Source organism: Temnothorax longispinosus, chromosome 8 (genome assembly GCF_030848805.1).
Source record: "Temnothorax longispinosus isolate EJ_2023e chromosome 8, Tlon_JGU_v1, whole genome shotgun sequence".
Lineage (NCBI taxonomy): Eukaryota > Metazoa > Arthropoda > Insecta > Hymenoptera > Formicidae > Temnothorax > Temnothorax longispinosus.
In genome coordinates, this window is record NC_092365.1 from 10,372,640 (window position 1) to 10,399,164 (window position 26,525).

At 40.9% G+C, this 26,525-nt stretch overlaps 1 protein-coding gene, 1 long non-coding RNA gene and 2 pseudogenes across 3 annotated transcripts in view; 2 read left to right on the forward strand and 2 right to left on the reverse strand.

Moving 5' to 3' along the window:
- LOC139818197 (uncharacterized) lies at positions 1-25,272 on the reverse strand. 2 transcript variants are annotated; one of them, XR_011733412.1, is made up of 3 exons: positions 24,433-25,272; positions 4,095-4,238; positions 1-657 (listed from the first exon to the last, which is right to left on the reverse strand). It is a non-coding gene; the product is annotated as an uncharacterized lncRNA (long non-coding RNA). The 2 variants fall into 2 exon arrangements; XR_011733413.1 differs by having other exon boundaries at positions 1-1,457.
- Trp (transient receptor potential) overlaps positions 1-26,525 on the forward strand; it is a 210,959-nt gene that overhangs the window by 182,591 nt on the left and 1,843 nt on the right. Inside the window, exon 17 of the mRNA XM_071786771.1 lies at positions 269-691. Within this exon, the coding sequence (XP_071642872.1) occupies positions 269-691 (423 nt within the window). The remainder of the gene's footprint in view (positions 1-268; positions 692-26,525) is intronic.
- Positions 8,386-9,588, forward strand: LOC139818193 (uncharacterized; annotated as a pseudogene).
- Positions 18,036-18,886, reverse strand: LOC139818194 (uncharacterized; annotated as a pseudogene).

Sequence of the window (26,525 nt, forward strand, 5' to 3'; positions counted from 1 at the left end):
TTGTCTTCTTCAAACTTATTTTATTAAATAAAAAAGATTTACTAACATATATAAACATTTGTTTAATCTGAGCACCAAATTTCGTTGCATGCTTGACAATATAAATAGTATGACAGATATATAGTTGCAATAAAAATGATAAAGTTAGTACTTTCCTTTTGTAAACTTGTGTTCACACACAATTGGAAATATTTCGTTCTTTAAAATAATGCATTTTAAAAGCGATTATAATAATACTTATAAACTATAATTTTGCATATTTTTGAAGTACCCGGCAAAAAAGGCAGAGTAATGGAGCGTCGACTTCAGAAGGATTTCCAGATCGGTATCGTGGAAGGCATCGTGCAAGCTGTTATTCAGAGCGAGAAGGAGCCGAAAGATGTTTTCAGTCAAATCGCAAGAGCAATTGGACGAAAAGGAAGCGGCGCTGGTAAAAAGGACTGGAACGCCGTGGTGAGACAGAGCACTATCGCCAGGGATCCTATTGGGAGTACGAACGAAGCGGTGCAACGTCAAACCCGTCGTAGTTTACGTCGCCAGCTGCGACACCAACCGAACTCCGACCTAGCATCCATGGATCCAAAACGGCTGGTGGATTATAATCCAAACCTCTTGGACTTCACGCCAGTTACTAGGATAGCCTATGCCAAGTTCATGCTAAGCAAGAATAAACCGGATGAGCAAACCGACGGTAAATTCGCATTTAAATTCTTTATCAACATTGGTGTTCCCTAATCTCTTTTTTAGTTTCAATTTAAAGTTTCCTTGCAAAGATAATGTCGAAATAATTTCTGTATAGTACTAGCTTGATACACCCGTGCACCCGCATACCGTGCTTCGCTACGGTATGCGAAGGATTCTATAATTTATCCCTGAATGTAGATTTACCCCTTTAAGGCAAAAACATGCATTATGTTTTTAAGCATTTGTATGGGTAACCTTTGTAAGCAAGAACCAAGTCGATATCTCACCGAGCCTAAGTGAGGAATCCGTGAAAATACATTTTCCCCCTTTTCACTCCGTTAAAAGTCGAATTTCTAAAAATCCCTTCTTAGTGGATGCTTACGTCATGGAAGGAATATACTCTCCGAATTTCACGTTTCTAAGATTATTTTGATGGAAATAGGTTTAGAATGTTCCAAAATGTCGAGAAATCACATTAGTAGAAAATGTCCGGAAGTATGTACATATGTGTGCGTGCGTGCGTGCGTGCGTGCGTGCGTGCGTGTGTGTACGGATTTTTGTACATGCATCTACTTCTACAATTTTTTAGATACCGTGCTGAAATTTTGCACACAAATAGAGTATCATAGAAAGTATGTTCTTCTCTAATTTTCTTAAAACCCATCAAACGGTAACGTGTGTGAAGTAGGCTCCGCACTTTTTAAATTCTGTATTTTTAATAATTGTGCTACATTGTGCTACGTTTGTGCTGTATTATGCCGCAAACCGCAACTCTGTAACTCAAAGCGTACTCGAGAAAATTAAAAAATACAAAATTTTGATAGCCCCGCATTTTTCGAATTTTTAGTTTTTTTATTGTGCCGTATTGTGCTGCATTTGTGCTGACTTGTGCCGCAAATGCTAGATTGATAACTTCGATAACAATTAAAAAAAAGAAATAAAAACAAAATTATACTAGCCTCGCACTTTTCCCGAAATAAACCCAATTTTTTTTTGTTGGAAGATAGTAATTTGTGCCACGTTGTGCCGTTGGAATAAACTCGATATTTCTTTTCATTTGGCAGATAAAAAATATTAAATCTCAAAAACAAAATAACAAATAATTATTTTTAAAACGCATTTACCGAACTTCTGTAAGCTGTGCTGCGTTTCGCTAGATGAGTACAACAAAGAAATGGCCGGAGATGCATAGAAAGTTGTAGGGGTTGAAAATAATGGGCTAAGGGAGAGGGGGAAATAAGGGTGAGAAAAAAATTTTACATTTTTAAATTTTGTAAATTTTGTACTTGTTTAGCACAATTCGGCACAATTTTAAAAAATTTAAAGAAAAGAAATTTTTTTCTCACCCCCATCCTCTTTGGCTTATTATTTTTAACCCCTGCAACTTTCGATTGTTTTCTAGCAGTTTTCTTGTTGTGCTCGACTAGCACAATTCAGCACAAGTCGCAAAATTTCATTCCCTGTCACGGTTCAAAAGTTATAGCGGTTTGAAAATTGAAATTCCTAAAAACTGCTTTCTTTAGATAATTGTGCTGCGAAAACTAACGATTTGCGGAAATTTTGTCATTATAATAAGTTATTGTACTCGTTTAGCACAATCCGGCACAATTTTAAAAAATTTGAAAGAGAAATTTTTTTCTTACCCCCATTCCCTTTGGCTCATTATTTTTAACCCCTGCAACTTTCAATTTTTTTCTAGCCGTTTTCTTGTTGTGCTCGGCTAGCATAATTCAGCACAAGTCGCAAAATTTTATTCCCTGTCACGGTTCAAAAGTTATAGCGGCTTGAAAATTGTAATTTCTAAAAACTGCTTTCTTTATATGATTCCCATACAGCATGGAATATGCAAGAAATGTGCTATAAACAATCCATAAATATTTTAATATTCCACGGGTCATTCAGAATATTCTATAGAAGTTCTATAAATATTCCATGAAATTTTGTCCATTCGGAATATGCATAGAATATTCTACAAATGTCTAATAAATATAGTACATTTAAAAAATGCATAGAATGTTGTATAAATATTTTGACAAATATAGAATATTTGGAATATTTACGGAACATTTTGTTAATATTCTTAAACATTTATAGCATGTGCTATGAATATTCTGAAAAACTTTTCTAGAATTGTTATGAATATTTCAATAATAATCTGTGAACATTGCAATGAACATGAAATATTCAGAATATTAAGAATATTTTTTACATATTAGTAGAATATTTTTAAAATAATCTATAAACATTTTAGGAAAAATATTGAAAACATTCTAATTATTCTAGGAATATTTTGGAACATTATATAAATATTCTGGAAAGCATTAATAAAAACTTTTTAGAAATCCGAGACCCTTGCGAGCTAACGAAGGGGAAGCGTAACGAGACCGCGAGCCCAGGTAGGAAACGCCGATACTCGAGAAACGGGCCAAGACTGGCACGAGTGTCGGCTTGCCGACGTTTAATGCCCAAGCCTGGCCCAACTATTACCCGAATTTGGGTAGCCGAGGCTTGGCAAGCAAGTGCCGCCCAATATTGGGCCAAAGCTTAATAGCCAATCTTTATTCTTTATCATTATTATTAGATTTACAATTTTTTTTTTAAATAATTAAAAATATATAATTTTATAAAAAAATTTCATAATGAGCCGGCACTGGTTTCTGACATTCACCCGACATTGAGAAATATTATATCATATATCTAATTCAAATTTTATTACTCTTTTTAAACTGAATTTGTTTCTTAAGATGATTTTTGAAAAATTATATATTTGCGCTGGTTATGACATATGCGTAGACTATATATAACGTTACATCAAATTAAGAAGTAGTCTACCACGTAAGGCAGTTGGCTCACGATCCAGAGGTCCCGAGTTCGAATCCCACCAAGGTAAGTGTGTTTTTCAAATACGAGAAAATATTTATAATCATAGACTGCATCTTAAGAAACAACTTTAGTTAAAAAATAGTAATAAAATTTCGAAATAAATAATTTTTTTTATGTCGGGTGAATATTAAATGTATACAGAATATGCGATATCCCATTTTTAATGTTCCTAAAATAATCTATAAATGTTCTATAAATATATTTTGCATATATAAGAAAATTATGGATTATGCGGAAAATTTATAAAACATTTGTAGATTATTTGAGAATATTTACAGAAATTTCTAAGGACATTCAAAGCGGGACATTACACGTTCTTTGCACATTTATAGATCATTTATAGAAAATTCATGAATATTCTAAAGAATATTCATAGAACATTCATGGAATATTTCATGCTGTATGGGTTGTGCTGCAAAAACTAACGATTTGCGGACATTTTGTCATTATGATAAGTTATTGTACTCGTTTAGCACAATCCGGCACAATTTTAAAAAATTTGAAAAAAAAAGAAAATTTTTTCTTACCCCCATCCCCTTTGGCTCATTACACAGGCCGACATTTTTAAAACCCTGAGACCAAACTATACTTTCCCAAAGGTTTTCGGGCCGCTGAATCCGAATCCGCCAGCGGAATTGCTCCATCACATCAGGTTTTCGAGATATCCTAACCTGAAAGTGCAAAAAACACAGTTTTTTTGCTATATTCGGGGTTATATTAAACCGCGAATTAATTTTTCTCCACAAAACTGGGTGCGGCATCTGAAAGTACTACTCTTCGCCTTCAAAATGCTTTTTAAAATTTTCAGATATCTTATTTCTTCTCGGAGATATCGTCCGTTTTGAAATTTAAGTGATGTCAAGTCTTTATGTGAATAAAAATATTCACTCTATACTACATAGAGTGAAAGGCGCAGACTGCAATTTCAAATTCAGCTACTCCAAAAACATAAGAATACATAACTGTAGTCTGCCTAATTGACAAAAAAAAGGCGAATTCGAAAATCTTAAAAAGTCTAAGATAGAATTCTAAGATTTTCGAATTCGCCTTTTTTTTGTCAATTAGGCAGACTACAGTTATGTATTCTTATGTTTTTGGAGTAGCTGAATTTGAAATTGCAGTCTGCGCTTTTCACTCTATGTAGTATAGAGTGAATATTTTTATTCACATGAAGACTTAACATCACTTAAATTTCAACGGACGATATCTCCGAGAAGAAATAAGATATCTGAAAATTTCAAAAAGCATTTTGAAGGCGAAGAGTAGTACTTTCAAATGCCGCACCCAGTTTTGTGGAGAAAAATTAATTCGCGGTTTAATACACTCGTACAAAAAAAATAGGGAACACTTCATGAACCCTAAAAATTAGGCTATTTTCAAACTGCTGTAAGTCGACGAAAAATTATCGTAAAAAAAAATCTAAAAAAGCATTTTAAAGCTTGAAGTTTCATCTTTAACGCACTTTCGGTGGATTTTTAAAATTTTTTTATTTTCTATGTTGTACGCTTTAAAAAAGAACACATTGTTTTGTTCCTTAAAATTAACTTATGTTTGACTACTTGAAACTCAATTAAAAAATTCAATTAACGTTTCATAAACTACATAATTTTACCTACAAAATGCTTTTTTCTATATTTTCCTACGATTTTTTTTGACCGATTTACACGACTTTGAAGCAAACCTTGTATTTTTTAAAAAAATTGGCGTAACTCGATGAAAAATCATCGTAAAACAAACAAAAAAAAAGCATTTTAAAGCTCAAAATGTCAGCTTTAACGAGGTATCGGTGACTATAAAAAATTTTTCTGTCTTCCTTGTTTGGGGCTAAAATTAAAAATGTTGATTTATTCCTTAAAATTACACATTTTTAACACTCTGCAGTTTGATAAAAAAAATTTTTTCACAAAATTCAATACAAATACCACAAACTGTAACATTTTACCTACAAAATACTTTTTTTAAAATCTTTCTACGATTTTTTTGACCGATTTACATAATGTTGAAATTAACCCTTTTTTTCTTGAAAAATGACATTTACCGCCGACATTAGCATTAACCAATGTGGTTGCACCACGTGGAGGTTGTCGGTCGGATTTTGCACATCGTGTGTGTGTGTGTGTGTGTGTGTGTGTGTGTGTGTGTGTGTGTGTGTGTGTGTGTGTGTGTGTGTGTGTGTCACAGCAGAGATAAGGACTCCGCGCTCGTCATTTCTGCAGTATTTAAATGACTCCAAACCCTCTCTGCTGTGTGTGTGTACGTGCGCGCGCGTGCCTTTAAAATTGTGTATTACCTCCTCTCTGATTAATTACTGCTTGCAATCGCTCTCGCATGTTTATGCATCTTTCAATTGCGCTTTGTGGAATTTCGCACCAAATTTGCCTAAGCGCTTCTCCCAATTGGTTCAGATTATACGGCTGCTTTAATCGTCATTCCATTTCGTCCCAAATGTGTTCAATGGGATTTAAATATTGGCGGGATTGTGTCACAAAGTGACAGAAAACGAAGTTTGCAGCAAGACGTTGATTTTTAGAGATATGCGTACAAAAAGTTTATAGTGCGGGGCTATAAAAAATTTTGTATTTTTTAATTTTCTTGAGTACGCTTTGAGTAGGTAAGCTAGGCCGGTTCTAACTAGGAAGCAATGAGGGGGGGTGAGGGGCGGGGGGGGAACCGCGGGCGGGGGGACCGCGGAAGGGGAACTGCGGGGGGAGAACCGTGGGCGCCGCGGGGGAAGAGGAGGGGGGAACCGCATGTTTCGGGCGCCGCGGGGAAGGGGGGAGAGGGGAACCGCATGTTTCGGGCGCCGCGGGAGAGGGGGAGGGGGGAACCGCGTGTTTCGGGCGCCGCGGGGAAGGGGGAGTGGGGCACCGCGTGTTTCGGACGCCGCGAGGAGGGGGAGGGGGGAGGGAAAAACCGCGTTTTCCGGCGTCGGGGGGCGACCGCGTTTTCCGGCGCCGCGGGGTGAGGGGGTCCGCGTTTTCCGGCGGCGGCGCCGCGGGGCGACCGCGTTTCCGCCACGCCGCGGGGGGGGGGGGGGGGGGATCCGCATTTTCGCCGCGCCGCGGAGCGTTCGCGTTTTCGGGCGCCGCGGGGCGAGGGGACCCGCGTTCGCGTTTCGCCGCGCCGCGAAGTCCGCGTGACGTCACACGGCACGCTCGCGTTATCTCCCCCTCGTAGATGTTTCTCCCCCGTCCCCCATTCGTCTTCTCGTTCGCGCGGTGTCTCGCGCCCCCGTCCCCCCCGTTTGCGCGAGTCTTCTCGTTCGCGCGGTCTCTTTCTCTCGCGCGCGGTCCCTCTCGCTCCCGACCCCCGTTCGCGTTCTCGCTCGTGGCCCCGTTCGCGGTCTCTTTCCCTCGCGCGTTCTCGCTCGCGATCACGTATCTTTTCTTCGCCAGCGATATTTAATCGTTCAGATTTTCGCGATATTTAATTTTTTAATATTACATTTAAGTAAACGATAAACGAAGACAGCTTTATGACAGGAAAAGGGATGAACGGTAAATGAAAAGGAAAAACTTTTTAACCATATTATATGCATTTATTTATCATGTAGCGCATTATACACAATAGTATCCAAAGCGTAGGCTAATAATTCGCAATCAATAATCGAATTTTTATCATAAACGTCACGCAAGATTGTAACTGCGTTACATTTATCAGTGATACAATTTTGACGTTAAAATTGTTACAAACTGTTTGAATTTTTCACTTACGCCGTGAACATTTTAACATAGTTGAAAATACACATTTTCGACGCAATGTTCTAATTCGAACAGGAAGAGTACAGTTGACGGTTTCATGTACAAGCTGGTGCCGCACGACGTCAATTTTACAATATCTGCGTCACGTATTTTAACAAGCTCCAGATCTCGAAACGTTAGCGATGATGGTGCCGATGACTGCACGAGTCGCTGTATATCTGCACGTTTTTCGATGAATGTCACCCACGTTGCATGTAGCAGAATTATCCGATTGCCTCGGTTATCGCCAATAAGTATATCCGCAGAGGACATAGGTCCCGCGTTGATTCCAACATCCAAAAATTTATACGCTGTTGATGTCAAGGCAAATCTTCTTCCCAAAATACGTGGCGTGTAGCGGGGTTTATAAAAACTAAAAAATACAATTATATGTTTATAAAAGTTTTTTTTGCACAAGTATATATGAAAATTAGCGGTACTTACTCATTGTGCTGTTTCTCGCACGTTTCGTCCTGAATCGGAACGTAGTAGTTCGCACCATGAGTGTTCATCGTATCTGGAGGCTGTTTGCGACGTACTCGAACCGTATCGAACTCTTGACTATGCTCTAGAATCCTCATAGACCATTTATACATACCCAAAACTGCAAATCTTGCAAAAATAGCGCCAATGTACGGCTGCTGCATGGTGACCACCACCACAATCCACATATACGTTAAATGTGATATCTTTGTCAAGAATATTCGTGATGAGATCACCTCATCGGGCATCAAATATGATTTTTTTCAAGAGCATACGTGTCTCGCGATGATTTCATCGAACACGTGCAAAACTGCAAATAGCGCCGATGTACGGCCGCTGCATTGATACAGATCAAATCACCAAAAGTCAATGGCGCGTTTTCGTGAACGTACGTGTCTCGCAATGATTTCATCGAACACATGCAAAACTGCAAATAGCGCCGATGTACGGCTGCTGAGATGAAATTAGATATGATAAGCAAACGATGCATCATTAGTAGAAAATAAAATGACGAATCTAGGGGATACGCTCAATAGTCGAGAACTGGAAGTCGTGAGTGCAACAAATGGCGTTAGCAAGAGGATCGTGCAATAACATGGAGCAAGAGTTGTTGGAGCAATCCACCCTGTTAAATTCGAGGGAAGACTTTGCCGCGTGGGAGCAACGATGCGACGAGTTTATCGAATCGTTGGAAGCCGAATTAAACGGCCACGATTATCAATCGATCAGTCATCGATCGGTCTCAAACAGTCATTGGTCGCTTGTATCGCAAGACTCGAAGGTTTGAAAGACTTGGTACGTCAACGTTTCGTACATGTGGGTGCGGGATACAGTGCGAGTGAGACAGGACTCAGATGGCGCGAGATAGATCCGGCTTTTGAAAGCCGTATATTGACTGGTGCGGTGATAAATTCCAAACACATCGACCCTCGTCAATTTCTCAAAAATGCGAGAGAAATTGTACTCGATCGTGTGCGGAACGTCATGCAACGACATGACAATGTAAAAATTAACACAGTGTTTAATGGTGAATTTGTTGCGGGTGACAAACGCGCGAATAAAAGTATCGCAACGAGAAACTATGAAGTCTTTCGTGAGTCCGATCTGCACGAGTGGTACAAGCAACACGTCATCGAGCCTACCTTAGCAAAGCTGGAGGAATTCCAGGAACGTGATAGCGGATGGGCGTTGTCGCGTATACTCAATTTAATGGTAAACGTGAACAAATACAATCCGTTGCACGCGGGGTGTTTTGTGGAAATATCGCAAGAAATTAAAAAAAAGAAGGCGGTGATAAACGTGCGATCAATGGACAATGCATGTTTCGTATGGTCAGTGACGGCTGCTCTACATCCAGCCCAAAGAAATGCAGATCTGGAATCGTCGTATCCACATTACACGTCGGTGCTAGATCTTACGGACATTGAGTTTCCAATGACGTTGGATCAAATTAAAAAATTTGAAAATCATAACAACATCTCCATCAACGTGTACAGCATCGAGAAAAAAAAACAAGAAACTTGCTATCTTGCCAATACGGGTTACTGACCGAAAGATGGACAGACACGTAAATCTGCTGTACGTGCATAACGACAACGTGGGACATTTTGCGTGGATCAAGAACCTATCCCGTCTCGTGAGCTCGCAAATCAGTAAAAAAGAGCACAGGAAATACTTTTGCGATCGGTAAGTACCTATAGTTTTTTTAATAATATATAGAATATTTTGTGTATAAAAAATTATAATATTTGCGTTTATTTTTTTTGCAGATGTTTGCACTACTTCAGCTCCAACGAGAAATTGGCTGCCCACACCGTCGACTGTCAGGAGATGAATGACTGCGCGATCAAGTTACCGAACAATAACGACAAGTGGTTGGCCTTTAAAAATCACAACAGGAAGGAACGAGTTCCGTTTGTCGTATACGCCGACCTGGAGTGTACCCTGGAGAAGATGGAAGCGGATCCGGAAACGTCCAGGTACACATATCAACATCATCGCGTGTTTAGCATAGGGTACTACGTGCGTTGCTCGTACGACGAGTCGTTATCTATGTATCGGTTTCGTCGCGATAAGGATTGCGTCGCGTGGTTCGCCGAGGAGCTAAGACGTTTAGCTCACGACGTAAAAACTATATTGTCTACTAATATACCCATGGCAGATTTCACGCGAGACGAGTGGGAAAAGTTTAACAGCGCAACGCACTGTCACGTGTGCGAAGAACCGTTCGAGCCAGACGACGTGCGAGTACGCGACCATTGTCACCTGACCGGTCGATACAGAGGTCCCGCGCATTCGAATTGTAACTTAAATTATAAAGATTTGCATTGCATTCCCATAGTGTTTCATAATTTATCGGGATACGATGCACATTTTATTATAACCGAAATAGCAACAGCATACGAAGGACATGTAGATTTACTCCCGATCACAAAAGAAAAATATATTTCGTTACAAAACGTTTACAAAAAACGTTCAAAGCACTGAAGATAAAGATAAGAAAACGTGCGTCAAATTGAGATTTATCGATTCGTACAAGTTTCTCACCGCTAGTCTCGACAAATTGGCATCTTATCTCAGCAAAGATAAACTGCGAATATTGCAACGCGAATTTTGTGAATTATCCGCAGAAAATTTTAATTTGCTGACACGAAAAGGCGTATTTCCATATGAATACATTGACTGCGTCGAAAAATTGGAGGACTTGTGTTTACCACCGCGCGACTCGTTTTACAGTTCATTGACAAGTGACACCGTATCCGAGAGCGATTACGCGCACGCCGTCGACGTCTGGCAGCGGTTCTCCATTCGAACGCTCGGTGATTACAGCGATTTATATCTCAAGACCGATGTCTTGCTGTTGGCCGATATCTTTGAAAATTTTCGCGATAGTTGCGTCGCGAGTTATGGACTCGATCCGGCGTATTATTATACTCTACCGGGTTTTACGTGGGATGCTATGTTGAAGCATACACACATCAATTTCGAATTGCTCACCGACATTGACATGGTCATGTTTATCGAACGCGGTATACGCGGCGGTTTGAGTCAATGTTCAAACAGATACGCGCTGGCCAACAACAAGTACATGCAGTCGTACGATCCATCGAAACCGTCGTCGTACCTCATGTATTTTGATGTAAATAACTTATACGGCTGGGCAATGAGTCAACCATTGCCATACGCAGATTTTAAATGGATCGACGACGTAACCGATTTTAATGTTATGGATGTCGCGTTGGATTCCCCGATAGGCTACATTCTCGAAGTCGACTTGGAGTATCCGCAACATCTTCACGACGCGCACACTGACCTACCGTTCTGTCCGACGCGCGATAAACCACCCGGCAAGCGGCAGGACAAGCTCCTCGCAACATTATACGATAAGAAACGTTATGTAATACATTATCGCAACCTGCAGCAGTGTACTCGTCACGGTCTCCGTATATCAAAAATTCACCGTATACTGAAATTCGCGTAATCTCCATGGCTTCGCGATTATATAGACCTCAATACGAAATTTAGGACATTGGCCAACAATGATTTCGAGAAAAATTTATACAAATTGATGAACAATGCCGTGTTTGGCAAAACCATGGAGAATGTGCGCAATCACGTTGACGTGCGACTCGTGACTCATTGGGAAGGTAGATACGGCGCGGAGGCTATGATTGCGAAACCAAATTTTCATAGCCGAAGCGTCTTTTCGGAGAATTTAGTAGCAATAGAAATGCGAAAACTCGAGGTGAAGTTCGACAAACCAATCTATGTGGGTATGTGCATTTTCGATATATCCAAGACATGTTTGTACGAATTTCATCACGAGTACATGTTACCGTTGTATCGCGACAAGTGTAAAGTCACGTACACCGATACTGACAGTCTCATTTATCACATCGAGTGCGACGATGTGTATGATATCATGAAGCGCCACATTCATAGATTTGACACTAGCGATTACGCGATTGATAATACGTACGGTATCCCACTCGCCAATAAAAAAGTTCCGGGCTTAATGAAAGACGAAAATAACGGTGCGATAATGACCGAATTCGTCGGGCTTAGAGCAAAGATGTACGCCTTGCGAGTGGACGGTAAGAAAGATACGAAAAAGGCTAAAGGTGTTAAGAGTAACGTCGTAGCCAGGTCGATAACGTTCGACGATTACACGCGATGTCTGCGCGACGAAATTGAAATGACGCGACAGCAAACCTGCATAAGATCCAAAAAACACGAGGTATACACCGTGTCCGAAACGAAAATAGCTCTAAGTCCGTACGATGATAAGCGATACATTATACCCGGTTCTACCGAAACGCTGCCATGGGGACATTATAAAATACCATTGTAAATATATTGAAAATATATTGTAAATACCGCTGTAAATATATTGTAATTACATTTAGATATTTAGAAAAAATAAATGACTCATATGTATATATGTATGTTTTTATACTGTAATAAATTTTTACAATACATTATTCTTGTGTATCCATGAATTGTATGAATTATCAAATCTTAACCACTTTACATAAACCTCATCCCCTCTTTTGCGTAAAACTTTTTCAACGAGATACACATCGGGATTAGCAACGCGATGTAACTCGTATTCGTAGAAGCCGCCGGCGACGGGTTTTCCGCAGGAATCTTCCAACAGAAACGTCACAGGATTAGTTTTCTGCACTCCTACTACATCACACTATTGTCACATCGTTTGTTTATCATATCTAATTTCATCTCAGTAGCCGTACGGATGCGCCTGCCGAAAAATCTGCGATGTGCAGTTTTGCACGTGTGCGATGAAGTCACCGCGAGACACGTATGTTCTCGAAAACGATATCGCGCCATTGACTTTCGGTGATTTGATCTGTAAAACAGCTATTGAACCGCTATGAAACAGCTAAAAACAGCTAAAAACAGCTATCAAACAGCTATTGAACCGCTATGAAACAGCTAAAAACAGCTAAAAACAGCTAAAAACAGCTATTGAACCGCTATGAAACTGCTAAAAACAGCTAAAAACAGCTATCAAACAGCTATCAAACAGCTATTGAACCGCTATGAAACTGCTAAAAACAGCTAAAAACAGCTATCAAACAGCTATCAAACAGCTATTGAACCGCTATGAAACAGCTAAAAACAGCTAAAAACAGCTATGAAACAGCTATCAAACAGCTATTGAACCGCTATGAAACAGCTAAAAACAGCTAAAAACAGCTATCAAACAGCTATTGAACCGCTATGAAACAGCTAAAAACAGCTAAAAACAGCTATGAAACAGCTATCAAACAGCTATTGAACCGCTATGAAACAGCTAAAAACAGCTATCAAACAGCTCTTGAACAGCTAAAAACAGCTATCTGTATAACTGCGATCTGTATAACTGATATTGAACCGCTATTGAATCGCTATCAAACTTCTTTTAAACAACTAAAAACAGCTAAAAACAGCCATCAAACAACAAAAAACAACTAAAAAACAGCTCTTGAACAGCTAAAACATCTATATTATACTACAAAGTATGTTGTTTGATGGCTGTTTTTAGCTGTTTTTAGTTGTTTAAAAGAAGTTTGATAGCGATTCAATAGCGGTTCAATATCAGTTATACAGATCGCAGTTATACAGATAGCTGTTTTTAGCTGTTCAATAGCTGTTTGATAGCTGTTTGATAGCTGTTTTTAGCTGTTTTTAGCAGTTTCATAGCGGTTCAATAGCTGTTTGATAGCTGTTTGATAGCTGTTTTTAGCTGTTTTTAGCAGTTTCATAGCGGTTCAATAGCTGTTTTTAGCTGTTTTTAGCTGTTTTTAGCTGTTTCATAGCGGTTCAATAGCTGTTTGATAGCTGTTTTTAGCTGTTTTTAGCTGTTTCATAGCGGTTCAATAGCTGTTTTACAGATCAAATCACCGAAAGTCAATGGCGCGATATCGTTTTCGAGAACATACGTGTCTCGCGGTGACTTCATCGCACACGTGCAAAACTGCACATCGCAGATTTTTCGGCAGGCGCATCCGTACGGCTACTGAGATGAAATTAGATATGATAAACAAACGATGTGACAATATTGTGATGTAGTAGGAGTGCAGAAAACTAATCCTGTGACGTTTCTGTTGGAAGATTCCTGCGGAAAACCCGTCGCCGGCGGCTTCTACGAATACGAGTTACATCGCGTTGCTAATCCCGATGTGTATCTCGTTGAAAAAGTTTTACGCAAAAGAGGGGATGAGGTTTATGTAAAGTGGTTAAGATTTGATAATTCATACAATTCATGGATACACAAGAATAATGTATTGTAAAAATTTATTACAGTATAAAAACATACATATATACATATGAGTCATTTATTTTTTCTAAATATCTAAATGTAATTACAATATATTTACAGCGGTATTTACAATATATTTTCAATATATTTACAATGGTATTTTATAATGTCCCCATGGCAGCGTTTCGGTAGAACCGGGTATAATGTATCGCTTATCATCGTACGGACTTAGAGCTATTTTCGTTTCGGACACGGTGTATACCTCGTGTTTTTTGGATCTTATGCAGGTTTGCTGTCGCGTCATTTCAATTTCGTCGCGCAGACATCGCGTGTAATCGTCGAACGTTATCGACCTGGCTACGACGTTACTCTTAACACCTTTAGCCTTTTTCGTATCTTTCTTACCGTCCACTCGCAAGGCGTACATCTTTGCTCTAAGCCCGACGAATTCGGTCATTATCGCACCGTTATTTTCGTCTTTCATTAAGCCCGGAACTTTTTTATTGGCGAGTGGGATACCGTACGTATTATCAATCGCGTAATCGCTAGTGTCAAATCTATGAATGTGGCGCTTCATGATATCATACACATCGTCGCACTCGATGTGATAAATGAGACTGTCAGTATCGGTGTACGTGACTTTACACTTGTCGCGATACAACGGTAACATGTACTCGTGATGAAATTCGTACAAACATGTCTTGGATATATCGAAAATGCACATACCCACATAGATTGGTTTGTCGAACTTCACCTCGAGTTTTCGCATTTCTATTGCTACTAAATTCTCCGAAAAGACGCTTCGGCTATGAAAATTTGGTTTCGCAATCATAGCCTCCGCGCCGTATCTACCTTCCCAATGAGTCACGAGTCGCACGTCAACGTGATTGCGCACATTCTCCATGGTTTTGCCAAACACGGCATTGTTCATCAATTTGTATAAATTTTTCTCGAAATCATTGTTGGCCAATGTCCTAAATTTCGTATTGAGGTCTATATAATCGCGAAGCCATGGAGATTACGCGAATTTCAGTATACGGTGAATTTTTGATATACGGAGACCGTGACGAGTACACTGCTGCAGGTTGCGATAATGTATTACATAACGTTTCTTATCGTATAATGTTGCGAGGAGCTTGTCCTGCCGCTTGCCGGGTGGTTTATCGCGCGTCGGACAGAACGGTAGGTCAGTGTGCGCGTCGTGAAGATGTTGCGGATACTCCAAGTCGACTTCGAGAATGTAGCCTATCGGGGAATCCAACGCGACATCCATAACATTAAAATCGGTTACGTCGTCGATCCATTTAAAATCTGCGTATGGCAATGGTTGACTCATTGCCCAGCCGTATAAGTTATTTACATCAAAATACATGAGGTACGACGACGGTTTCGATGGATCGTACGACTGCATGTACTTGTTGTTGGCCAGCGCGTATCTGTTTGAACATTGACTCAAACCGCCGCGTATACCGCGTTCGATAAACATGACCATGTCAATGTCGGTGAGCAATTCGAAATTGATGTGTGTATGCTTCAACATAGCATCCCACGTAAAACCCGGTAGAGTATAATAATACGCCGGATCGAGTCCATAACTCGCGACGCAACTATCGCGAAAATTTTCAAAGATATCGGCCAACAGCAAGACATCGGTCTTGAGATATAAATCGCTGTAATCACCGAGCGTTCGAATGGAGAACCGCTGCCAGACGTCGACGGCGTGCGCGTAATCGCTCTCGGATACGGTGTCACTTGTCAATGAACTGTAAAACGAGTCGCGCGGTGGTAAACACAAGTCCTCCAATTTTTCGACGCAGTCAATGTATTCATATGGAAATACGCCTTTTCGTGTCAGCAAATTAAAATTTTCTGCGGATAATTCACAAAATTCGCGTTGCAATATTCGCAGTTTATCTTTGCTGAGATAAGATGCCAATTTGTCGAGACTAGCGGTGAGAAACTTGTACGAATCGATAAATCTCAATTTGACGCACGTTTTCTTATCTTTATCTTCAGTGCTTTGAACGTTTTTTGTAAACGTTTTGTAACGAAATATATTTTTCTTTTGTGATCGGGAGTAAATCTACATGTCCTTCGTATGCTGTTGCTATTTCGGTTATAATAAAATGTGCATCGTATCCCGATAAATTATGAAACACTATGGGAATGCAATGCGAATCTTTATAATTTAAGTTACAATTCGAATGCGCGGGACCTCTGTATCGACCGGTCAGGTGACAATGGTCGCGTACTCGCACGTCGTCTGGCTCGAACGGTTCTTCGCACACGTGACAGTGCGTTGCGCTGTTAAACTTTTCCCACTCGTCTCGCGTGAAATCTGCCATGGGTATATTAGTAGACAATATAGTTTTTACGTCGTGAGCTAAACGTCTTACCCCAGTAAAACAGGTACGTCGCATATGCGTCGAATCTACGTAATACGTGGATGGAGATTCATCCACGAGTTATCCACGTAGATTCAACGTTTCTTTTTCATCGTCAAAATCTAAGAACCTTATTCGTGTGGATTCAACGTTTCCTTTCTATCGCTAAAATCGATGTACCTTATCCACGTAAATTCAACGTTTCTTATCCATCGCCAAAATCGAAGTACCTTATCCGCGTGGATTCAACGTTTCTTTTCCATCGCCAAAATCGAAGTACCTTATCCGCGTGGATTCAACGTTTCTTTTCCATCGCCAAAATCGAAGTACCTTATCCGCGTGGATTCAACGTTTCTTTTCCATCGATAAAATCAAAGTATCTCATCCGCGTAGTATCAATGTAGATTTTGCGTAGATATTTTCACTGTTCTACTGACAGATAATTTATCAATCTCAGGAGACATTGATGTTGTCAATCGCAATTAATATAGCTAAATGGAACGTTTTAATGAATAATTAATGAAAATGATAGTAAGACATTTTAAAATTGAAAAATTTTATTATGTCGTAAAAATACAAAAGTTATGTGTTATAATAATAATCAGTTTTTAAACTGAATTTGTTTCTTAAGATGATTTTTAAAAAATTATATATTTGCGCTGGTTATGACATATGTAGACTATATATAACAATTACATCAAATTAAGAAGTAGTCTACCACGTAAGGCAGTTGGCTCACGATCCAGAGGTCCCGAGTTCGAATCCCACCAAGGTAAGTGTGTTTTTATATGTGTTTTTAAATTCGAGAAAATATTTATAATCATAGACTGCATCTTAAAAAACAAATTTAGTTATAAAATAGTAATAAAATTTCGATAAAAATAATTTTTTTATGCCGGGTGAATATCGGAAATCAATGTCCTCTAGTATTAAGAGGTTTTTTTTGGGTGAGTATAATTCAATACTATGCACCAGTAGTTCTCTGTGTAATAAATTACTACCAGTAATCCAGTACTTACTGTCCAGTACTCGCCAAAATATTAAGACGTGAAACTTTCACGTAAATTCCACATCGAATCGATGATCTCATCCACGTGGATCCGACTACCGTTTTTAAGCGGATGATCCACTCGATTGTCTACGTAAATTCTACGTCGCTGGTCCACATGAAAGAAACGTGGATTCCACGTTCCTGTTTTACTGGGGTAGCTCCTCGGCGAACCACGCGACGCAATCCTTATCGCGACGAAACCGATACATAGATAACGACTCGTCGTACGAGCAACGCACGTAGTACCCTATGCTAAACACGCGATGATGTTGATATGTGTACCTGGACGTTTCCGGATCCGCTTCCATCTTCTCCAGGGTACACTCCAGGTCGGCGTATACGACAAACGGAACTCGTTCCTTCCTGTTGTGATTTTTAAAGGCCAACCACTTGTCGTTATTGTTCGGTAACTTGATCGCGCAGTCATTCATCTCCTGACAGTCGACGGTGTGGGCAGCCAATTTCTCGTTGGAGCTGAAGTAGTGCAAACATCTGCAAAAAAAATAAACGCAAATATTATAATTTTTTATACACAAAATATTCTATATATTATTAAAAAAACTATAGGTACTTACCGATCGCAAAAGTATTTCCTGTGCTCTTTTTTACTGATTTGCGAGCTCACGAGACGGGATAGGTTCTTGATCCACGCAAAATGTCCCACGTTGTCGTTATGCACGTACAGCAGATTTACGTGTCTGTCCATCTTTCGGTCAGTAACCCGTATTGGCAAGATAGCAAGTTTCTTGTTTTTTTTTTCTCGATGCTGTACACGTTGATGGAGATGTTGTTATGATTTTCAAATTTTTTAATTTGATCCAACGTCATTGGAAACTCAATGTCCGTAAGATCTAGCACCGACGTGTAATGTGGATACGACGATTCCAGATCTGCATTTCTTTGGGCTGGATGTAGAGCAGCCGTCACTGACCATACAAAACATGCATTGTCCATTGATCGCACGTTTATCACCGCCTTCTTTTTTTTAATTTCTTGCGATATTTCCACAAAACACCCCGCGTGCAACGGATTGTATTTGTTCACGTTTACCATTAAATTGAGTATACGCGACAACGCCCATCCGCTATCACGTTCCTGGAATTCCTCCAGCTTTGCTAAGGTAGGCTCGATGACGTGTTGCTTGTACCACTCGTGCAGATCGGACTCACGAAAGACTTCATAGTTTCTCGTTGCGATACTTTTATTCGCGCGTTTGTCACCCGCAACAAATTCACCATTAAACACTGTGTTAATTTTTACATTGTCATGTCGTTGCATGACGTTCCGCACACGATCGAGTACAATTTCTCTCGCATTTTTGAGAAATTGACGAGGGTCGATGTGTTTGGAATTTATCACCGCACCAGTCAATATACGGCTTTCAAAAGCCGGATCTATCTCGCGCCATCTGAGTCCTGTCTCACTCGCACTGTATCCCGCACCCACATGTACGAAACGTTGACGTACCAAGTCTTTCAAACCTTCGAGTCTTGCGATACAAGCGACCAATGACTGTTTGAGACCGATCGATGACTGATCGATTGATAATCGTGGCCGTTTAATTCGGCTTCCAACGATTCGATAAACTCGTCGCATCGTTGCTCCCACGCGGCAAAGTCTTCCCTCGAATTTAACAGGGTGGGATTGCTCCAACAACTCTTGCTCCATGTTATTGCACGATCCTCTTGCTAACGCCATTTGTTGCACTCACGACTTCCAGTTCTCGACTATTGAGCGTATCCCCTAGATTCGTCATTTTATTTTCTACTAATGATGCATCGTTCGCTTATCATATCTAATTTCATCTCAGCAGCCGTACATCGGCGCTATTTGCAAAATTTGCAGTTTTGCACGTGTTCGATGAAATCATTGCGAGACACGTACGTTCACGAAAACGCGCCATTGACTTTTGGTGATTTGATCTGTATCAATGCAGCGGCCGTACATCGGCGCTATTTGCAGTTTTGCATGTGTTCGATGAAATCATCGCGAGACACGTATGCTCTTGAAAAAAATCATATTTGATGCCCGATGAGGTGATCTCATCACGAATATTCTTGACAAAGATATCACATTTAACGTATATGTGGATTGTGGTGGTGGTCACCATGCAGCAGCCGTACATTGGCGCTATTTTTGCAAGATTTGCAGTTTTGGGTATGTATAAATGGTCTATGAGGATTCTAGAGCATAGTCAAGAGTTCGATACGGTTCGAGTACGTCGCAAACAGCCTCCAGATACGATGAACACTCATGGTGCGCAACTACTACGTTCCGATTCAGGACGAAACGTGCGAGAAACAGCACAATGAGTAAGTACCGCTAATTTTCATATATACTTGTGCAAAAAAAACTTTTATAAACATATAATTGTATTTTTTAGTTTTTATAAACCCCGCTACACGCCACGTATTTTGGGAAGAAGATTTGCCTTGACATCAACAGCGTATAAATTTTTGGATGTTGGAATCAACGCGGGACCTATGTCCTCTGCGGATATACTTATTGGCGATAACCGAGGCAATCGGATAATTCTGCTACATGCAACGTGGGTGACATTCATCGAAAAACGTGCAGATATACAGCGACTCGTGCAGTCATCGGCACCATCATCGCTAACGTTTCGAGATCTGGAGCTTGTTAAAATACGTGACGCAGATATTGTAAAATTGACGTCGTGCGGCACCAGCTTGTACATGAAACCGTCAACTGTACTCTTCCTGTTCGAATTAGAACATTGCGTCGAAAATGTGTATTTTCAACTATGTTAAAATGTTCACGGCGTAAGTGAAAAATTCAAACAGTTTGTAACAATTTTAACGTCAAAATTGTATCACTGATAAATGTAACGCAGTTACAATCTTGCGTGACGTTTATGATAAAAATTCGATTATTGATTGCGAATTATTAGCCTACGCTTTGGATACTATTGTGTTATAATGCGCTACATGATAAATAAATGCATATAATATGGTTAAAAAGTTTTTCCTTTTCATTTACCGTTCATCCCTTTTCCTGTCATAAAGCTGTCTTCGTTTATCGTTTACTTAAATGTAATATTAAAAAATTAAATATCGCGAAAATCTGAACGATTAAATATCGCTGGCGAAGAAAAGATACGTGATCGCGAGCGAGAACGCGCGAGGGAAAGAGACCGCGAACGGGGCCACGAGCGAGAACGCGAACGGGGGTCGGGAGCGAGAGGGACCGCGCGCGAGAGAAAGAGACCGCGCGAACGAGAAGACTCGCGCAAACGGGGGGGACGGGGGCGCGAGACACCGCGCGAACGAGAAGACGAATGGGGGACGGGGGAGAAACATCTACGAGGGGGAGATAACGCGAGCGTGCCGTGTGACGTCACGCGGACTTCGCGGCGCGGCGAAACGCGAACGCGGGTCCCCTCGCCCCGCGGCGCCCGAAAACGCGAACGCTCCGCGGCGCGGCGAAAATGCGGATCCCCCCCCCCTCGCTCCGCGGCGTGGCGGAAACGCGGTCGCCCCGCGGCGCCGGAAAACGCGGACCCCCTCACCCCGCGGCGCCGGAAAACGCGGTCGCCCCCCGACGCCGGAAAACGCGGTTTTTCCCTCCCCCCTTCCCCTCCTCGCGGCGTCCGAAACACGCGGTTCCCCACTCCCCCTTCCCCGCGGCGCCCGAAACACGCGGTTCCCCCCTCCCCCTCTCCCACGACGCCCGAAACATGCGGTTCCCCTCTCCCCCCTTCCCCGCGGCGCCCGAAACATGCGGTTCCCCCCTCCTCTTCCCCCGCGGCGCCCACGGTTCTCCCCCCCGCGGTTCCCCTTCGCGGTCCTCCCCGCCCGCGGTTCCTCCCCCCCCCCCGCCCCTCATCCCTCCTCATTGCTCCCTAGTTAGAACCGGCCTAGCTTACCTACTGCTTTGAGTTACAGAGTTGCGGTTTGCGGCACAATACAGCACAAACGTAGCACACTGAGTGCGCACTAAGGCAATTGTTTATAATCTATTCTTATATTTAAAGTCACTTAAATACACATTTAAAAATTTTTTAGCCAATAAAACAATCTGTAATATCTATATGGATGCTGTACAAATCATTTTATAGACTAAGAAGTATTTAAGATGATCTGTAAATATAATAATTGATTAAGAACAAGCCTTATGCCCGTATCAGACTACGGATTGGGATTGAGATTGGATTGAAATTTGACCAATCAGAGCTAAGTTTACTAAACTTGAGATCAGTTTCTCTGTTCTGATTGATTAAATTTCAATCCAATCTCAATCCCAATCCGTAGACTGATACGGGCTTTAGTGCGCACTCAGTGCGCACTAATGCAAGCACCCGAATTCGCTATAACACATAAATTTATGTACATATCGGTACCTATATGCAAGGTCGGTAAATGGACGCGGTTACATACATATGTGTATTTTCCATCAAAGAGAAAGATGAGAGTGGTCATGCCCGCGTTTTGGCTGTACCCGAATCCTGTAGATTGCACGTTTTTGTGGTTCTCTTCCACGCTATATGTACACGATTTTCTTATTCTCTTTGGAAAAAATAAAAAAATCGTTAATATAACACGAAAAAGAACCACAAAATCGTTGACATTATTACAAAATCGTGGACATAGCACGAAAGAGAACCACAAAAACGTGCACGTTTTCTACAGGATTCGGGTACAGCCAAAACGCAGGCATGACCACTCTTATCTTTCTCTCTGTTTCCATTTATGCATCAATGGGCGCGTTCAGCAGACACAACTGTTGCACAACTGTTGAGTTCGTCTTATCAACACTCTGCGTTGATTTGTTGGGTCTAAAAGTATGAGCCAATCACATTCGATTGCTACACTGAGCGGTTTGTTCTGCTGAACGCGCCTATTCTCGCGAGCCGCTCCCGCTGTCCGCTTGATTCTCTTCGCGTTAGATGTGCGAATAAAAAACGAGGCACGCAATTGATAAGACAACACTCAACAATCGTGTTGCCTGCTGAACGCGGCCATTATATTCTATATTAAAACTGTATTTGACTGTTATTTGTTTTAAAACTATTTTATATCGCAGTACAATAAGTTATAAATTTGCGGAAAAGCGTTTCTACACTCAATAGAAACAAAATTTTCGATAAATTGAAGAATAATTTAACTGGATAGACTACATAGACGTCTAATAGTCATCTTTTCGACTTGTCATTTGTAACTATTTTGTTCTTAAAGAGTGACCCCAAAAATCGCCTATATTTGGTCCCGCGATATTAGAACTGAATCGTGTGTCAAATGATACCTTATGACAAGACATCAATCACAAAAAATTTTTAAGTTGAGGTGAGAATTGATTCCAGAGATATGGGAGGTCAAAGTAGTCAAAATTTATTAACTCGTCAGCCCGTACGCTTTAAGGGGATGCTGGAGCCGTCTGTATAACCGACAAAATTACCATTTTCTTAAACTTTACCATATCTTTTAAACGGTTGAATTTATGAAAAAATAATAAGAGATCTTTTTTGTAGAGCGGTAAATTTACTACAAAAATCTCTTGTGGAGCAATGCTGTATTACTGTTTGTTAGATAGTTATAAAATTTTATCTATCTTACTAAATAAAAAATAAAAAATCGCGATAAGCGACCTGTTAATATTAATATTAAGGGCTAAAACTTTAACAGGTATCTTATTTTACCTTCATGCTATTCGTGAAATGAAAAAAAAAATTGCTCCAAAATGACACCCTAATATATATATATTGTCACGACTTTTTACACTCCCGGACCGCTCCGGGACGTGTGCCGGATCAAAAGGACTTAGGAGAGCGGGATGGTTGGCCTCTCCAGTGATTTCCTCGCACCTCCGATACTCCACGAAATGTTCCAAATGTTGGGCGCCAGACGCGTACATTCGCATCCACGAAATCGCGAAAACCTAAACGAGACGCAAAACGAAGTGTGGAGGTGCGTGGAATCGGCTAGCTTGACCTAATCACGGGCGGGGTTAATGAAGGGCAGCGCTATATTCGGCGGGGTGACACGATAATTTCATACTCAGTCGGATAACAAAGAAAATAACATTTATTGAGTATTGGTTGTCGAGAAAATAAATTCAATAAACAAATCAAGAAATTGAGTCTCTAATAAACACGCTGAAGGCTCTATTCTCACACAATTAATAATCCGAGTCGAAAACCGTACGAAAACTCTGTCGCAATGATATCTTAACTTAACGCGAGATATTCGGCTCGGGCGCAACGGGGAGGCGCCGAGTCGTTTAACCAAGCAAGTCGCGATATCGCTAATAATGTTGGGCGCCAGGTGTGGAGAAGGCCACACCACCTTTGACTCGAAGTACGCGTCTAATAACCACGGAACGCCAGGAAGAACTACGCAAGTAACATCTAAACGCACGAAGCGTGTGAACGCCGGTAATTTCTTAACGCGAATACAAGTCTAACATAATTAATCAGTCGGCGGGAACGACCTTCGACCGCGATTAACAATGCCATCGACATTCCAACGCAAAATTCGAGATTATCACGAGCAAGGACGCCATAGGACGTAACGCGATTACTACCGGACGCAAGTTTCTCAACGCGAGAGCACAATTATCACCCGTAATAACGAGATCCGAACACAAATCGATACGCTAACACCGACGCTCGAACAAAAGAATTTCCCGACGCGAAGAAACGGTAACGCAATTGACGAAATACCGGCCCGTATGCGGCCGTACACCAAGGTCGCGAGGACAACGCAATATACTCGCGATATCGAACTCATTAACGCCTATCACGATCTCCAGGGATTCGCCATAACGCTTGTACCACGGTTCCGCGGCCACGATACCATCCCGAGGCCCTTCGCTCTCGTTATCGATCGCGAAATTACACTCGATCTTAACATGCGTTATCCCGAGCGAGAGCGTGCACCGGAGGGCGGTGTCGTGGCTTTACATAACGCGATTTACGGGCAACCTCACCGGTGATATGCCTCCTCCTGGGCTCCTCGCCGTCACCTTCCTCCAACGATCCTCGATCCGCCAGACAATTATCGAAATACCCGACTCGGGGTGGCTATCGCGTATCTTACAAAACGTATCGTGCCGACGGACGACCAGAGAGTGAAACGCTAAACTCGCTCGATTGCGGAATCGATACGGTACCCCTTCCTGAGGGGCGCGCGAGCCAATCGGGCGCGAGCCTGCAAGCCCGCGGTGTCCCGGCGCAGTGCTGTCGATACGAGATCCTTCGGGGGCGGGCAACGGTCCCTCGGCGGCGTACAACTCCTCAAATCTTGTCCTTAGCGGCGGACGGAACTTTGCTCGTGCCGGTGTGCCTCCGGTTTGACCCTGGGGCGGTGGCCAGCCACCCCGTAGGTCGATGTTTTGTGGAGATCATTTGCTGAAGCCGGGTGTTTACCCAAGCGCTTGGGGCCCCGCTATCGGCGGCCTCGTCCGTCGCTGCCGTACGTGCCGCCCGCCTGCCGCGTTGCTCTCGCCAGCCCGCGATCTCTGCTGCTTCCGCGTTTGCCACCCCTCCTGGGTTATCGATCGTCCTTGATTTCCTTCGCCAAATACTCCCTCGAAGGTTTGCCGTGGTGTGGGTGAGGTGCCGCGCGTATTACATTGCAAAAAGAAACAAAAAAAAGTAAACAAAATGCGGAAACGCGATTAAATACGACCCCTGGAGATCTCGTCGTTGCCTCCCTGGTCCGTCCCTGGGCGCGAAATTCCGCGTCTTGTGACGGCGGCGGGGCGCCGCGACGGTGCGGCGAGCCGCAACGTCACAATATATATATATATATATATATATATATATATATATTATGTATATGGTTATATATAATTATATATAATCTATGTGGATAAATGTTTTCTTTACATAATTTATATATAAATTATAAGAACTCGTATATAATCATGTCAAATTGTATATGAAACATAATATATATTTAAATATATTTTAATCACCTTTATAATTATATATAGTCATATATAATTATATACACCGACGAGATACTATTAGCGCTGTTCTCGTGGCCGACGTAAAATGTGACACGGTTCACAGTTCCCAGAATATCTCGAGAACGGCTGGACCGATTTGCTTCAAATTTATACACAATGTTTTACGATAGTTTTTCTCGTTTCCATCGGGAGATTTTTTTTTTATTCAACTAGTTTTTTTTTATCAGACTATAAAAGGTCACATTCATTTTTCGACCCAAATTTTCGACCTTTATAGTCTGATAAAAAAAACTAGTATACAATTAAATATTAATCGCATAAATATATGATATGCATATCTGACAAATATATGATATACTACAATATATTTGTGTGATAGGATTTATTGCTAAGTTTTAAATAGTTGTTAAAACTACATATACATATATACGTACATACATACATAATGTATCGAATCTTATGGAAAAAGTGGCAATCACTGTTTTTATGCCTTGCAATACCTTGTGCAATAATAAAATAATAAAATAATTTAACACTAAACTAGCAATTGATATACATGTTTCATAAAAGCAATTGTTTCCTTCTTGGCATTGTAAACTGAAGTAAATAAATGATTCTATTTTATATATCTATATAAAAAAGACATAGTTGCTTTTAAGAAAAAGTATGCAGATGCGTGTTGCAAATTACATATTTTTTCTTAAAGGAAATATGCCTTTTTTTATACCAATTGATTCGTCTCATTATTCTGTGCATAAAAGTGTTAAGGTAACATTACCGAAAACTTAATTTTTTACAAGATATTTTGTATTTTATGTCAAAATACTAGAACTTTCAAGCCTTATAATTCCAAAAGTTCTTAATGAAAAAATACTTTATTATAGTGTTTTGAAAAGCTGTCGAGATTAGCTACAAGAATATGCATTGAAAAATAGGGATTTCCATTTAAGAAATTGAAGGTGTCGTTCACGTGAGCTTTAAACGATCATCCAAGGTGAAACCAATGGCACCATCTTATGTGCCCCTTCGATCCAAACAACTTTTGTATAAAACATTTCTTCCGAAAACGTCAACTTTCCGAGATAATCCAGGGTCCCGACCTTTTTGTT